General features: G+C 57.9%; 1 protein-coding gene and 1 long non-coding RNA gene across 4 annotated transcripts in view; one reads left to right on the forward strand and one right to left on the reverse strand.

Moving 5' to 3' along the window:
* ANO10 (anoctamin 10) overlaps positions 1 to 16297 on the reverse strand; it is a 225618-nt gene that overhangs the window by 19577 nt on the left and 189744 nt on the right. Inside the window, exon 11 of one of the 3 annotated variants that reach the window (XM_049629100.1) lies at positions 86 to 570. The exons of the other annotated variants lie outside the window; for them this stretch is intronic. Coding sequence (XP_049485057.1) covers positions 493 to 570 — 78 coding nt within the window. The 3' untranslated portion in view covers positions 86 to 492. Of the gene's footprint in view, positions 1 to 85; positions 571 to 16297 lie in introns of those variants that run through there. 3 annotated transcript variants of the gene reach the window in all.
* LOC125921477 (uncharacterized) lies at positions 544 to 2103 on the forward strand. Its single transcript, XR_007457443.1, has 2 exons — positions 544 to 595; positions 1060 to 2103. It is a non-coding gene; the product is annotated as an uncharacterized LOC125921477 (long non-coding RNA).

Raw genomic sequence — 16297 nt, forward strand, 5'->3', positions numbered from 1 at the left:
CCCCCCCCCCCCCCGACGACGTGACCCGGGGCTGGCTTCGGAAGGGGGGCCTCCCAGGCCACGTGCGCTAAGGAGGACTCAGAGAGGTGCGCGTTGCCTTTAATGGCTTCGTTACTGTGGTTTCGGGGGACACACCGCGAAACAGAACCGGGGAAGGGGTGGTCGCAGCTGTCCGGGTGCCGGCGACACGGCCTCGCGGCGCACGCCCCCCCTCGACTGGGGTTCGGCAGGCGGCCCCTTCGGCCCAGGCCACGGGCGTGACAGCGGCTGGCTGCGAGGGGTGAGGCCCCGGGGCGGTGCGGGGGGGGGGGGGGGGGGGGGGGGGGGAGGGGGACAGCCGCATCGGCGTGCGGCCTGGCGGGGGGCTCCACGGGCCCCCACCAGGACACCGGGGGGCGGGGCTGCCTGCCACCGGGCACCGCCTCATGCGCCACGCATGGGGTCCGGGTCCAGGTGCCCCCGTGCCCTCGTGCAGGGCAGCCCGGGCGGCCCTCAGGCCTCCTCCTCCTCCTCCTCCTTACGGCCTTCCCTTGATTCCTCCTTCAGGTTCTCGGCCATGAGCTTCATGTGCTGTTGAGAGAACACAGGACACTGGGTGAGCCACGCAAGCCCGAGCGGTGGCCCCTGGGTGGCGCGGGTGGCGGTGGTGCCCCTGGGGCTCCGGCGAAGGCACTCGGAACCCAGAGAGGCCGAGAAGTCGTGGCGTTCTGTCCGACGCGGCCCGCGGCGTGGCTGGGAATGTGGTGCCTGGGAACCCAGCGCGGTGGGGATTCTACGGATCCAGAAATGAGGAGCAGCTGGAAACCCGCCCCCCCCTCCCCTGCCGGATCCCCCAGAACAAGAGGGGCAGGGAGAGGACACAGCAGGGGGTCCGGAGCACTGACGCGGGGGCAACTGCGAACTGGGTGACCCTCTGGGCCTTTGTTTCCGCATCTGCGCAATGGGAGTCGTGGTGCACACGTTGCAGGGTGGCCGTGGGGGTCACCGTGCGTGAGATCCCTGGCCCCGAGCCGATGGGCCAAAACAGCGGATATGTTTAGCAGTCCTCTGTCCCTGCAGCCACAGGACCACGCCCGGCCATCCAGCGCCACCGGGGGCATCCTATGAAATCTCGCTGAGGGCCAGGCCGTGACGGAGGCGCAGCCCGCCAGGCTCAGAGGGGAGTGTCGGAAGGAGCCCGGGCCCCAGGGCCCCAGGGCGAGGCGGCAGCCGTGGGGGAGGAGGTCCTGGGTCCCCACCCTCGCAGCCCCCTGTCCTGTGGGTGCTGGAAAACACGACTGTGGCTCTGCTTGTTTGCTGAAAAACTGAGTAACTCCTTTGGAATTTGGCCTAAAATACACACGCTGATTTTCGATAACCGTTACTTACGGGAAACACAAAACTGTGCGCACAAAGTCCGCCGCTGCCCCAGGAACCTGGCCGCCCCTGTGGGAGGCCCCGGCCCCACGCGGGGCTGGACAGCACACCACGTGCCCTCTGGCTTTCACGGCGAGGAACCCCTTTCGTGGACTATCATCAAGAGCCTCCGTCTTCCGCTTCAACCCCATCTCCCCTTGTGAGGACCCTCAGATCTGCCGGGCCTCCGGAGACCCCACTTGACCCCAGACGGTTCCCTTCTCTGAGCCCGGCCTGTCTTCCACGGGAGGCGGGAGCCTGCGGGCGGCCGCTCTCCCCGTGGGCCGGGAACTGCCGGGCCTTTGCTCGTCCGCAGCAGGCTCTGGGAGGGCTCCTGCTGGGGAAGGGGGCAGGCGGCTCACGGCGGCCAGTCTGCGGGGGAGCGGGCTCTCCTTGCAGGGGACGCAGCAGGCCGACCGGAGCAGGACGCGGGCGCAGGAGCGGACCCTGGCCCGAGGACCCGCAGCGGCGATGTCTGCACAACCTTCGGCCTGAGGGGCGATGGTGACGGCTTGACTTAGTTCACCAACCGGGAGGAGCAGAACTGCCAGGCCACGTGAGGGTCGAGCCCACTTCGCCTGCTAACGGCTGATGCAACTATCCCCAAACAGCAAAACCGGCACCTTTCAGGCCGGATTCGCGGCGGACTCTCCCAGCTGATGTCATTTAATACTTAAGAGACCTTCTTAAAGGTCTTTTGATGAGAGGCAGAATATGAACCTATTTCCTGATTTGACAAGTAACCATAGAAAGTAAAGGCTAAATAGATTTAACTAAACTAGAGCTACAAGGGGGACAGACTATTCCCTGGCTGGTCAGAGAATCTTCTAGCCATGTTCCCCCAGCGTTCACGTGGGGAGGAAAATCAAAATGGGTTTTGATCCAAAGGAGGCTTTGAGGCTCCCCGCAGGGTGCCAGCTGCTCCCTCACTCCTGCCTCCGGGAGCCCCTTGCCCTCACGGGGGACTGCAGATCTCCCAGGAGGGGCACCCCGCTCTCCGGCAGCCGGGCCGAGGGTTCTGTGGGACGCGCCCTCTCCCCGGAACGACCCGGCCTTCAGTGACTCTTCTCTCAGGCCAAGGTGGGACCTCACACAGGCCAGGGAGGGACTGGAGGGACTCGGAAGCCACCTCCCTGCCTGAAGCACCCACCCCCCTTGCTCAGGGTGGCCGGCTCCCAAGCTCAGGGGGCATCCGGGAGGTCACCGTTTACCCGCACTGAGCTGCAAAGGTAGGAACGGCGGCCAGTGAACCCACCACCCTCTCAGGCCTCAGCCCAGGCAGCAGGAGCAGTTTGCCGGGAGCACCTATCTCTGTAAGGAGGACTGCCCAGGCCCCTCAATCTGCTGGGCTGGGCCAAGCCCGCCTGCGGCCCTTCCCCTCTGTGGTGGGTCCCGTGGGGCCCGATCTGCCTCATGGAGCTTTGTGACCCCACCGGAGACGTGGCCCACAGTGGGCGGGAAGGCTTGTGCTCCCCAGACCTTTGCCAGCACAGGGCTGAGCATCCTGGCCACGAGGGGAGCTCAGGCTTGGCTCGTCTCCCTGTATCTTCCGTCCTCCCTGCTGGACACGCTGAGCCGGGGCAGGACCAGAACTCCAAACCCATGGCTAAAGCCCAAAGAAACACTCAAGCAGCTTAGAAGAAACAAGCTGTGGCAGCCGGCTTGCCAGAGATGAAGAGTTAAACTGGTTTTGAGGTCAGTGAGCGACACCCAAATCTTCCCTTGCAAACAGGCAGGCTTCTTCTGTTCCTCCCAAAAGACAGAGTCAGAAGCTACGAGGCCTTGTGACGACTTCTCTCGGGTAAGGAAGGGTCCAGATGCCGTCTGCTGTTATGAACTTGTAACAGAACCCCCACCCCACCCTCCTGGTAAAGAGGAGCCAGGGGGCTGAGCCCCCTCCCCGCCCAGGGGAGACCATGAATGTTGGCAGAATTAACGCTAAGAAGCACAGATGTTCTAATCCGAAAGAACCTTCATGATCATTCAGTCCTGTGGCCGCTTAAGACCCTGGAGACTCTCCTAAATGCAGATTCATAGGCCCCTCCCTGAGATGCTAACTCACTGGTCTGTTGGGGGGCCCAGGTCTCTGAAGTTTCTCCTGAGACGTCCCCAGCCTTGGGAGTCTCTGATTTGTTGACTGCCGTCTTGCGCAGGTAAGCAAGCTGGAGTGGAGTGGGGGTAGGTCCCTTCTGGACCACACTGTGGGCCCAGGCAGAGTCACAGGGCAGGGCCCAACCCGTGCTGTTCCCTCTGGGCACCAGGCTGCCTCCTGCAGCCCAGCCCTCTGGCTTCTTTTGCCTGGGGCGGGGGTGGGGGTAGGGGGGCAACATTATTCCTTTAAAAAAAAAAAAAACCTGCCTTCTTTAGGGATTCCTAAATTAAAACCTCATTAAAAATATAAACAGGATAATAGTGCCGACTTCCTCCCCACCAGAAGCATCAGAACGAAGAGAATGAAATCTTCCCTAATTCGTGACTCGTTAAAACACTCATGTTCCAAATAACTCTTTAAAAAGTACAGGCTGACTTCTTACATCGTTATTAGCGATGATCATAAGGGGAGCACAGTCGCTGAGTGTGCGGTCCCAGTGCGCAGCTCCGCGCAAGAAAGGACGCATAAGCGGGCCCGCTCCGCCCTGCGGAGACGTAGGCAGGTGCCTTCTGAGACCTGGGGGGGGGGGGGCCCTCGCCCGCCCAGCCTGTAGTACAGACCGAACCCGCGATCAGCTTCGGATCTCTCCGTTCTCAGCGCTCAGGAAGTCACAACCGACGGATCCCATTACTGCCCGGGTTGCGCTGTGCTCCAACGACTCCGTTACCCCTCCCCCTCGGGAGCAACCACCGCGCACGGAAAAAGCCGGATCGGGGCAGCTCTGGGCTGCAGGGCGGAGAGAGCCGCTGCCTTCCTGCCTGCCCGTTCACCGGAGGCTTCGCTGGCCTGGGGCTGGCTCAGTTCAGTTCAGGCACAGCACCTGCTGCCCCCCAAGTCCTGCCGGCCTCGGGGGGTGCAGGCCTGGCGACGGGGCATGAGGATCACCAGTCCCCTGGCCACCTCCATTCTGGTGGAGCTGGCTGCCCCCCGGGGATTCTAGCACTGACAGGAAGCCTCCACCTCCAGCGGGAAGGACGGCCGGCCGTCTGGAAGCCTCCTTCCCACACAGCCGCGCCCCCGCACCCCTGGCGAGCACAACCCAGGTCTTCTCTTGTCTCCCACCACGCTGAGGCCAGGCAGCTTGTTTGGGGTCATGTGGCCAGAGTCAGGGCAAAATTAAGCAATTTCGGTGGTTCAGGTGAAAAAGAAAGCAAAGGATGGGCCATGCCACAAAGACTGTTTTTTTCTTTATATATTTTTTGGTCATCTCGACACCCAACGTGGGCCTCGAACTCACAACCCCGAGATCAAGAGTCACATGCTCTTCTGACTCAGCCAGCCGGGCGCCCCAAGACTGTTTTCATTTGTTCTATCTAGAGGAAAGCTCCCCTCAAAGCAGCACTGTTCCGGACACATTCTAATATGACGATTAAAGGCTCCAGATCTGCCCTCAGGCTCCGACGAGCCCCGCAGCAGTGGCTACGGGGCAGGAGGGCCCAGGGGCCGTGGCCCCCCAGGCTGTCCTGGGGGCCCTGCGTACAGCACCTCTCCCCCTGGAGGGTCTGGTTCATAACACGTACAAAATGCCAGGTCTGTCGAGCATCAGACAGGCCGGCGCTCTGAGTGCCGCGTCCCCACCCCAGCCAGCTTTACTCCTTCACCCCTTCTCGGGGGCCGGGATCACCTTGCCGCTCCGACCAAACCTTGAGCCCTCGTGACGGATGCCTCTGTGCCCCTCCCCGGTCTTCTGTCTGCCGTGGGGCCCCGCCGACCCCACCTGCCAGGCACACCCACCGCTCCCACCGCTCCCAGCACCGGCCTCCCAGACTCGCCGATGCCGTCCAAAAGCAGCCCAAGCCGGGCTCTCAAACAGGGAACCAGAACATGCTACCACAGGGCCTTCTCATAGGTTCTGGACTGAACCGCAGGTCACTCGGCCCAGAGGGGCTGCCTGTCGCCGTCGCCCTCCACTGTAATTCCTGCACTCCGCTCTCACCGTCTGCTTTTGTCCACGTTTATGTGCAGGGTTTTCCTGCTTCAGTGTTCTATCCACCTAGTGCGTGCTCCGGAGAGGATACGACACTGCCCTCTGCCCCCAGGGGCCCACGACACGGTGCTGTGACCTGCAGCCAGCTCTCCACAAATACCTGTGGCAGAGGGACCACGGCCTGGAGCCCCAGGCAGCAGCCAGTGCGATGAGGGCTCAGCCCGTAACTCAGCGTGACCACCATGAGCTGGCAAGTAAACTGCAGCACACGGGTGTGTGAGACGCATTCACATTCTTGAAGCGAGCATCGCTCTCTGGACCACAGATGTGTCGGTCACACGTATGGGATCACAGAAAAGACACGAGCGTGTGGGCTTTACGCCCGAAACTCCAGGATTTTGGAGGTCTAGTTATCTGCCCTGGTCGCAGTACGGGTCTGGGCCCCTTAGGACTGGGCCTCAGTGCGGACAGGAGTCTTGGTTCCCCCAGAGCCAGCTGTGGTTCTGGCTCTGGCTCGGGTGGCCCGCGATGACAGCCGGGGAAGTGGCTGGAGGAGGAAACTCAAGGGCCGCCAGGAGGGTTGCCGAATTACCAGCTTGACCCCAGCCGGAAACTAAGATTCCTCCGAGATCAAAACCCAGCTCCAAAGAAGCTCCAAGACCTGGTGGCCAGGCCCAGCTCCACCATCGGGTGAGGCGCTGGGGGCCACAAGTCCGTTAACTGCCGAGCTGACCCTGCGGAGGGTAGAGTCCGTTTCACTTAAAAACATTAAAAAAAAACCTACTTCTTAAATAACCGTGTAGGCCCTGCTTTCTCTGCGTAGTTGGGTTTCAGAGCTGAATTTCCAAACGCAGAAGTTAAAGGCTCCTGGAAGGAGAACCCCACAGATCTCCTGAGAATGTAAATGACTTTCTATGCAGAGCGAGGGGCCTACAGAAGCCAGAGGCTTTGCTTCCCTGCCATCCCCAGGTACGCACTGACTCTCACGCTTCCCTGTTCTGGAAGAGGGGGCCGAGTGTGTTCGATCCGCCACAGCCATCTCTGAAGCCTGGGCTGCTAAGGTGATGTATCTGTCGATGCGATGAAGTTCTGCGGGTGGCTAAAAGGTGCTGCATACAAAGCAAAACTGATGAGAGAGTGGCCCACCTTGCTGGGTTTGGGAAGGGTTACTAGGTGCAGAAAGGCCTCGTCAGGGCTGCTCGTGGCCTCTGTCCTTCCACATTCCATCGGTGGCTCCTGGTGTCGTCTCTGAGTTGCCGGCTTCTAAGTGCAATCCTCTGCATCTATGCCAAACGTGGGTGCCACCACTAAGCGATTAACGCCGCAGACCTTCGCCAGCACCCGGGCGTTCTGCCTGCGATGGGCACACTCGAGCTATGTAGGTTCCCATGGGCTGCGGGGCACGGGCAGGTGCGTCCACACCAGCCCTGTGCTTCACGCGTGTTCTCTGTAACAGCTCCACGGAAGTCTCGGCTGCTTGCCTCTCCACCTGCCCGTTTCCTGCATTTCTAATTCTGCTTCTACATCAAAACCTCATTCCCCCTCCTGCTTTATTGATACAACTTTCAACGTCTGTTACATTCTATTATTTTTGTGCAACTCAGTGACCAACAGTCATATCACAACACATCCCAGACGCCGTTCCCAACTCTGTATTAACTCATTTGCTCCCCATGACCACCCTACGAGAAACATACCGTCGTCATCCTTTCAAAGGTGGAACGGAGGCACAGGGAGGCTGAGAAGCCTGCCGAGGTCACACAGCTCACGGGAGGCCTGTGCCCAGTGTGCCGACACTGCTCTGGTTTTGTGCTGTTTAACAGCACCTAGCTTCCTGCTGCGGCCACCGGTGCTCCGAGACGCACGTTCAGCTGGATCACACTTCCATCTCAGGAGGGTTTGCTGCCACTTTTCTGATCCTTGGTGAGGCCTAAATTTGGTGCCATCCCACCTGGCTCAGACTTTCTGCTTCTGCTAAACCTCTGAACCAAGGGAGTCCGGCCCTGGAACCCACCGCGTCCACCTCCATCCTGACTTGTGAGCGTGATTTTACGCATGACAGTAAGAAGTCGCTTACGACTTCAGGAAGGAAGTTTGAGAGTTAATCTTTTTTTAAGAAGCAGAAATCCTTGTCATTCTTCTTCTTCTTCTTTCAAAAGAAAGGCCCCTGAAGGGCACAAGAACCAGAAAATATGGGAAATGCTTTGGAACGTTAATTGGCAAAATCGCAAGTGCCCAAAGGCTCGTGGTGAGCCGGCCACTAAGGAGAGCCCCTCCAACAAGCGACACGGAAAGAGTCAGGACCCAGGTCTGGTACCAAAGTGCAGCTCACTAAACACAGAAAGGGGAGTACAGATAGTCCTGAATACAGTTATTCAGGAACAACCAAGGTTCAAGTAAGCGATGTCTTCTTCGTCACGGGAGGAGAGAAAACCGGTAACAGGTGTTGCTTCAAAGGCAGCCGAACTGAATGGATGCATTTTGGAAACACGCAGATCCCAGCATGGAGAGTAAGAGCGTCGGGCCCTGGAGTGCCCGGGGACATCCACGAAGGGGGATGGCGCAGCATCCTGCCACGGGGATCAGGTCAGAATGCAGACGGATGACGTGGAACAGAAGTGCCATTATAGACGAAAAGAGCCAGAGTCCCCGAGATCAAAAGCAAGCTACGAGTAATCGTAAGGAAATAAGATAAATATACGGATGAAACAATCAGTCCTTCTGAAACGGCCATGCCCTGTGAGCATCATGACCACGTAAGAAGGAGGGTGATAACGGCGAGGGTGAGGAGGACACAGAACGGGTGTCCTTGGGAAGTCACATGAGTCGGATGAAGGGGCCACCAATTCTGCATGAGAAAGGGGGAGAAAGCATTTTGTGTTTTGGCAAATAAGCAGGTAAAAAGAGTCTGGTGATTGGTTTGCCCCGAATCAGAGGACAAATGACTAAGTTTCTTTTAAAAAACTGAGTTACTTTCCCAACGGCCTCTTTCGCTGAAATGACTAGACCTCTAGGTACGACGTTATGTTGCAGAGTAAAATGCGGAAGGCAACCTTCCATCCACTACGTCTGCTGCGATATGGTACGGGGCTGTTTATCAGAAGACATGGAGGGGGACAATCTAATTGTCCTTCCTCGGCCCATGATACTGACACACCCGGTGGTGTTACTTTTCAAGACATTGACCCAGCTCTTCAGATGGCCCAGATGAGCAAGCGTCTGGCCTGCAGGAGGCCCTTCCTGGACGAGACTTTCACAGCATCACCTCCTCAGGAAGCGGCCCCCTCTTGATCTGACTGCAGGGAGGAGGTGCTGGGGGCCTTCAGGACGTGACTCCCTTTTCTGTCTGGAAGCCCTGGGAGCCAGCGAGGGACGCAGCGTCCTTCTCTCACCGCAGAAGCTTACACACAGGTCGCGAGGGTCCCTTAGGAGATGAGACCCAGAGAGGCTTGTAACCAGCCAAGGCCCAGGGTGATCCGGTCAACTCTCATCTTTATCCACAGGTCCTAGGCTGCTGGGTAGGGACATCCCTGAACCCCTAGGCTCAGGGTTCAGGCTGCGAGTGGAGCAGTGGACAGGCCAGAGGACAGTCACAGAGGGATGAAGGGCAGAAAGCACCAGCGGGTGCTCCTTCAGTAAAAGCCATGGCTCGGTGGCAGTTAGAGACCCAGCAGCTGAAACGTCAACAGTTTGGTTGGGTCAAGGTGCCGCACAAAGGCTTAATTAAGAGCCCAAAGAATAGAAATGAACACCACTGACTAACCACAGAAATCAAAGGTCTCTAAGAGGACTCCGAGTGTGGGGTGGGCAGGTGATGTGCTGGTCGCTGGAGGGAACCCAGGGCCCAGCCTCCCACAGGGGTCCTGGGTCAAGGAGTAGGAGGGGCAGGATTTCACTGCGGCATGAGCAGAAGGCCAGACAGTTTAGAAAATAAAGGGCTGAGGTAAACATTCCACCGAATTAAATGCAGGAGACAGTCTACGGCCCACATCAGGGTTTCAACCAGAGATGTGTTTTTTTTAAAGCTTAAAATAAACATTTTTCCTAAGTATTAAGGGGGAATAACCTTTAATCTGAGAAAGCCATGCCATCACTACGAGGACAGAGGCAGCGGGATGAGTGGGGGTGGAGGCACAGGGTGAGCTGTGTCTCTGTCCCGAGAGGCACCCACACCCCTTTCCGTGCGCCCGCCGTGGGGTCTGGGGGGTGCGCAGCCAAGGAAGGGCTCCGGCCCGCTGCAGACCGGTCCCGGCCTTCAGACGCGCCTCGCCCACCACCGAAGACTAGAAAGATGCTTGTGAAACTCCGGCCGGGTGCAGGCCCCGGGGAAGGCCCAAGTGCCCCCCACCATCTGCAGGATCTTCCCAGGACAATGAGGTTGTTGTCCCCCATCTAAACACCATATGGCTCTTTGATAAACACACACCTCTCTATCCTCTGTCAATCTGGTATTTCGCGATCAATATTACGACTAAAACCACATAAAACCAAACCAATGGTTAGAACACTGACTGCGATGTTTACAGCTCTACATCGTCTCCACTGCCTGAGAGATAGGTGTGTTCTCTTCACCCGGGGGCAGGGCCCCATCCCCGGCAGGTGAGCACGGCTGCCCCGGGTGCCTGTGCTGTGAACCAGGACGGCCACCATCGGTGCCCCTTCTGAAGAACCCGGGCAAAGCTGGGACCCGGCACGATCCACCTGACCATGCTTGATCTTCTTCTCTAGGAAAAGCGCCGTAAGCGCAAGACGGGCTCTAGCCTTCACTCGCTCGACGTCCCTTTCCCCCAGAGCAGCTACTGCCTACTTATGCCCGTCTACAAGCCTCGTTAAGTAGGAAAGCTACTGCTTTTCTCCTACATCTTTTGTTTCACGTTCCTTCCCGTCACCTACATCCCCTCATGGGTGAGTGGCAGCGACCGTAACCAACGCTGACGGCCCAATACAGGGGGGCAGGAACGTCACAGGCTCTTGAGCACATTTGGGCTGTCGGCGTTTCCTGAAACCTGGGACTGAAGCGGCAACAGGCCACTGACACCCCTCCGCGGCACTGCCGTCCAAGGGACTATCTTCCCATCAACCTTCCTGCCGGCGGACGGGTCCAGGTCAGACTTTGTAGCAGGTGGAGTTAGAATAGCAAGGTGGATGGGGTTTTGAAAACTCATGTCTATTTTTTATTTTCACTGATTAAAAATATTAGATAGGCATGAAACTCATCACTTCTGTGAGCAAGAAAGGACTTCTTTGCAAACATGTGTCTTTGAGAGCAAAGAAACCCAAGACCCTCGTGTGATCGGAACACAGAGCGTTCACGGCCGACACCCCTCACGCGGTCTAGTCAGGCCACGTCGCGTTTCTCCCAAGTGTCCGGGGAGATACGGCCTGGCGCGTGTTGGGGTGACGTGAACCGAGGTGGGGTTTCCCAACTGCAGCGATTACGGCGTCTCGCTGAAATGAACTATGGAACCAGTCCCGGATCAGCCACTCAGTGCATCCCGCCCTCCGGGCCTTGGCCTTCAAGAGCGGTGCTCCTGGGATGCCACGGTCAGAGGAGTACCATCAGGTGAGGCTCTGAGAGGCGGCAGGTGCACGTGCACGGGCTTATCCCTGTTCCGACCATGTTCCAAAGGCTCTTTGGGGTTCCCTCCAAAATAACAGAAATATACAATAGCAGCTACTTTACTATTCCGTATGTAATGCCACGTAACGGAAGTACAAAAGTTCTGATTGTTCTTAGGACCTGAAGGCACAAAGGAACTTAGAAGACGGTCTTGGCTCTTTGAGTGAGGTCAGCATTACCAAATTCAGGCAATTTGGCAAAAAAACCAAAAACCAAACCAAAACAAAAAAAAACAAAGAAAAGAATTGTTTGCCAATTCAGAAGGAGGAAAAGCTAGGACGAAAATGTTGCAGTTACAGGCACGTACCACATGCAGAAGACCACGCAAGCGGAGGGAGGAGGAGCTTCAAGAAGCTCCCAACACCACCGCAGGAAAGAAGCCAGTACCGCGGCCTTGACTCCAACTCCGTCTGCTTCTACTCGCTGCCTCCGGGTCTCAAAACGTGGCCGTATTTCACGCTGTGAGAGCAACAATGGCTTCCTTCTGTTTCCATCACACTGTTCAGAATCTGGAAAGTTCCAGGGAAATGGGGGTCTAGCCTGGGTGACCGGTGCTGTCCTTGGTGTGGCCTTTGGACGAGCTCACGGTCCCAGCGTGGGGTAAGCTGTCGGCCACACAATCCTGCTTGAGCCACACGGCCGAGCTTTCTACCCAAGTCGCGTACCCAGAGTGTCAGAGCTCTGCCTCCTCGCTTTGCTGTTTAGGAACACGAGCCCACCCACCTGATAGGTGGTGAGTTAAACGTGCCTTCAGATTTTTAGTTCCTTCTCCACCATTGCTGCTGTTTCCCCGCGCGAAGCCAAGAACAGCAGACCGCGTGAGAAATAAGGCGTCTGCTGACAGGGGACCCCTGGTAAAAGTAACGAAACACAGAGGACTTTCGCCTCTCGCCCCGAACGACCTGGTCATTTTGTTAAGAGGACGCGGGGCAGACTTTGCAGAGCACGCGGCCAGGTTTTGGTGAAGTGATTCTGCGTCACCCAGCAAAGTCTGCAGCTGAGTCACAGCTGATTCACGTGCGTCTCGGGGGGGGGAACAAATCAGCGTCTCTGCAAGTTGTCTGGGACGAGCCAAAGAGACCAGCCTGATCAGGTCTATAATCATAGAGCGGTAACCAGGGTGTGGGTAGACGCCGTGTGTTTTTTGCCCTCGGAACCGAGCGTTCTGGGCACGTGCGTGGAAAAGCACGTGGATAAATGCGCTTCCTCTGATGCCTAACTTGAAGGGCACGAAAACCACTGGAGGAGAAGAGCGAAGCCCCCGAGAGGGCGAACAGCAGGAGCGCGCGCACAACGCCCCGCCGCCCTCATCGTCAAGAAGGAACTGGCGTCAGCATGAAGACTTCCGTGGCCAGAAGAGCCAGTCAGGCCCCGGGCTTGCAGCAGCCAGGCGTCCCGGGCCGGGAGGAAGCGGAGGCTGACCACGAGAGGAAACCACGCACGGGGCGGAAACGGAACACAACAAATCGGCGGGTGAGTCAGGGCTGAAAGGCCTCGACCCCGTGAGAAGGCGGCTATTTCCAAACAGAGCCCTCCGCGGGTGCCCACGCCCCCCACCAAGAACGGAGCGTGGACGAAGGGGCTCGACCCACGGTTCTCCTGTTCGCCCCAGTCCCACCGACCCCACCAGCTGACCACCCCAGTGATGCAAGGCACCTGCAGCCCCCGGGACGGTGCCCGAGACTCCAGGGTTCCTGGCTCCCAGGCGGACGGGCCCGGCCTGGACCTCGAGCCCACCTCTGGGCTCCTTTCCCGCTGCTCCCGGCCCCCGCCTCGCCCCGTTCTCCTGCCCTTCCGCAGGCTGCTGTGCGGGGAGCTCTGAGGTGGCCACGCTCTCTGGCCTGGCGGCAGTCTCTGGTCCCCCAGCCTCCCATAAGCCCGTGAACGCCCACCGCCGTTGGAAGCCCGGAGCACCAGGCACACTTCCGGGGAGCACCCCCCAGCCCGCCGCAGGCAGGACGGGGCATGTGCCACACACGCCCGCAAGCGGGGGGACAGTGACGCGAGAGCCGGTACGATGCCTCTGCCTGCTGGCCTCCCTGAGACACACGGTGGGCTCCCGAGGCCGGCGGCCCGGGACTGGGAGGCGCCCAAAGAGGCAGGGCGGGGAGGCCTTCGGCACAGCCCTGCGCTGCGACCCGCTGCTTCTGCCCCTTGCGGGGACCACAAGCACATCTTCCTGGGCCGCACAATTAGACCCCCTTGTGCCACCACGCCCCGTTCCCTCCGAGGGGCCGATCCACGGCTGGAGGAGAGCCGAGGGCGGTGGTGCGGCAGCGCTCCAAGGGCATCCCACACCTTGCTGATCGGCAACCAGGATGCCTCTGAGGATCTTTGGTAAAGCGAGTTTCCCAGGTCCCGCTTGCGATCCTCATTTAGCAGGTCTGGGGACGCGTCTGAGAATTTTATTTCCGAGCTTTTAATTGTCATATTTCAAACTTACAGAAAGCTCGCACACATAGTACTAGGGATTCAGAAATACTCTTACTCGGATTTGCCAACTGTCTTCTTTTTGCCGTTTGCTTCCTTACTCGCTCTGTTTTTTTCCTGAACCATTTGAGAGTGAGCTGCAGACAACATGCCCCTTTGCCCCCAAACACATCAGTGGATACTTCCTAAAATCGAGGCCTTTCTCTTATATGATGCAGGAGAATGTTCTGTTCCCTAAGTGACTTTGAATAGGACGGCCACCTTCCTGTTTTATCAAACTTTCCCCAAATTTTATCAAATTGGTATGATTCAGGAAGTATCTAACACGAAGTATTCCTGCAGAATGGTAAAACAGCAACAGGTTATTCTGAGGCCACAAGGTTATGGTAAGAGCTTACAGTGATGAATCTGAGTATTTTGATGAACTAGAAGAGAACATCACATAAAAAGAAGCACTCTCCTGGGCTGCGTTTCGGGATGTGTGCTGGGCAGCCTCTAACTGGCCCCCGCTGGTCCCTGCCCCTGGCACGAGTCCTTTGTGGAACCCTCCCTCCTAGGGTGTAGGCTGGACCTAGTGACTCCCTTCTCAACAACAGAACACAGCGAAGGCGAGGGGATGTCACTTCTGAAGTTAGGTTACAAAGAGGCTGTGGCTTCTGTCTCAGGTGCTCCTTCTCTTGCACGGGCTCTGTGAGTGGTCCCGTGGAGAGGCCCACGTGGCGGGGAACCCACATCCGGGCCCTGAAGCTCCCAGCAGGTGTGCGTGTGAGCCCGTCCAGCGCTGGGGGGCCTGCAGCGCTGCCCGACATCAGAGGCACCCCGGTGAGCCATGTGCAGATTCACAGAAAGGGGGAGAGAGCCACTGTTTACTGTTCGGGGATAATTTGTTGTCCGGCAACAGAAAAGACGGGATGGCTAGCGTGGAATATCAGAAAACTCATGACTTCAAAATATGCCGGATTCCACGGAGAGCTGAATGGAGTAATAAAAGGTGGAGGGGTCCTGGCCGGAGAGGCGGGAGGTGGAATACTTCTCCTGATTATTTAACCTCTCTCTCAACCAAATTCTTCCTAGTGACTTTTACAAATGTTTTTATTTTTAAAATACGTGTGCCTAGTTTAAAGGAATCAAGCACTATAAAAATGTTGCGAATAAAGATTCATTCCTGCTTTTGTTCCCCAGCCCCTCATCTGGAGGCGATTTCTTGTCACACGACCAATCTCGTGATCATTCCTTCAGAAGTTTTGTTTCGTTGACCCTGCCCACCTCCCCCCGCTCCATTATCAACATAGGGTATCTCTAGGTATCTTTCTTGTTTTTCATATAAGGGTAGCATAATATATTCTGCATCTTGCAAAATAAATCTTGGAGAGAGTTTTGTATCAGGAATTGCAGGAAGTCCTTTTTCTTTTGGGTGCCTGCAGGATTTGTATGGACGGGACAATTCATTTAACTAGTCCCCTAAACCAGGGTGTCCCTATGACCTTTGAGCATATCTGGGGGATAAATTCTTGGGATTTTCTTTAGGCTATTAAACATCGTACTCTCTCTCATTAAACAAACAAACAAAATCCTCCCTTCAACCGCCTACCCCAGTCTCCCTTCTGTGGACACCCAGTTTCCTTCTCGCTCTCCCAGCTGACCCTGCTCATAGAATGGTCTCTCTCAGCTGTTTTCTCATTCTGGCTCCCCAGCCACCCCTCCATGGCTCCCGGCCCGTGAACCCACTGCAAAAGATCCCTCTGAGGTCACCTGGCTGCCATGCGGCCGGTTCCAAGGGCGTTCTCTGGGCTTCATCTGGTGCATTCACGGCTGCCCCGGATACCCTGCCGCTACCTCCCTCCGCACCGCTGCCCGTGACTGTGACGTGGCACCTCACCTGGCCCTCCGGCCCTCCCACCTCCCCCTGCCCCATACCCAGCCTCTTCTGGAAGCAATCCCCAAGGGTCAACTCCAGGCCCTCTGTTCACTTTGCATCAGCACCCCCGCGAGAACATTCTGTGATGCCAGGAATGTTCTCTTAGCACTTAAAATGTGGTCAGTGCAACTGAGGAGCTGAATTTTTCGTCTGATTTAATTTGACCAACTTAAACGTAAACGGCCACAGGTGGCTGCAGGCTACCGTGGGCGGTGCTCTCGCTGGGAGGGACCGCGCATACCCGGCCGTGGTCACCGCCTGCACGCAGGGCACACACACATCCCTGCGCCCAGCTCAGGTTTCCTTCCCAACTCACACAAGGCTCACAGCGCCAACGCCCGGCTGACCTCTCCCCTTGGATGCCGCCAAACTGACAAAACTCAACCTGAGATCCTCTCCCGAAGCCGGGCGGTCTAACGGCTCAGCGTGAGGTGCGCAGCTCGCGGCTCAGGAGCCTCAGAAGGCCAGGCGTGGTTGGCTTTGTCTCCTGAACATTCCTGCTGTGCCTGCCCTCTACATCTTGGTCACGGTCACAGGACCCCCTCGTGGAGCTGGTCAACGGCCTCGCCACGGGCCCACCTGCCTTCCCTCCCCCGCCCCCCCAGCCTGTCCTCACAGGCGCCCTCGCGCCTGAGACACCACTCCCAGCATGCCACGATGCGGCTGCAGCTCTCACTTATTCCCGACTAGCCCGGCGGAGAGTCCCAGGTGCCCACCAGCCGTGCCGGGCGCCGCGCGGACGCCGGGGATCCCCCGAGCCCCCCGAGTCGAGTCTGGGTCCGGCCGCGAGACGAGCCGGGCTGAGGCCTGGTGAGTGCTAGGAGTCCGTGGGGGGGGAACGGGGCCGTAGTGGTC

This window comes from Panthera uncia, chromosome C2 (assembly GCF_023721935.1).
Source record: "Panthera uncia isolate 11264 chromosome C2, Puncia_PCG_1.0, whole genome shotgun sequence".
NCBI lineage: Eukaryota > Metazoa > Chordata > Mammalia > Carnivora > Felidae > Panthera > Panthera uncia.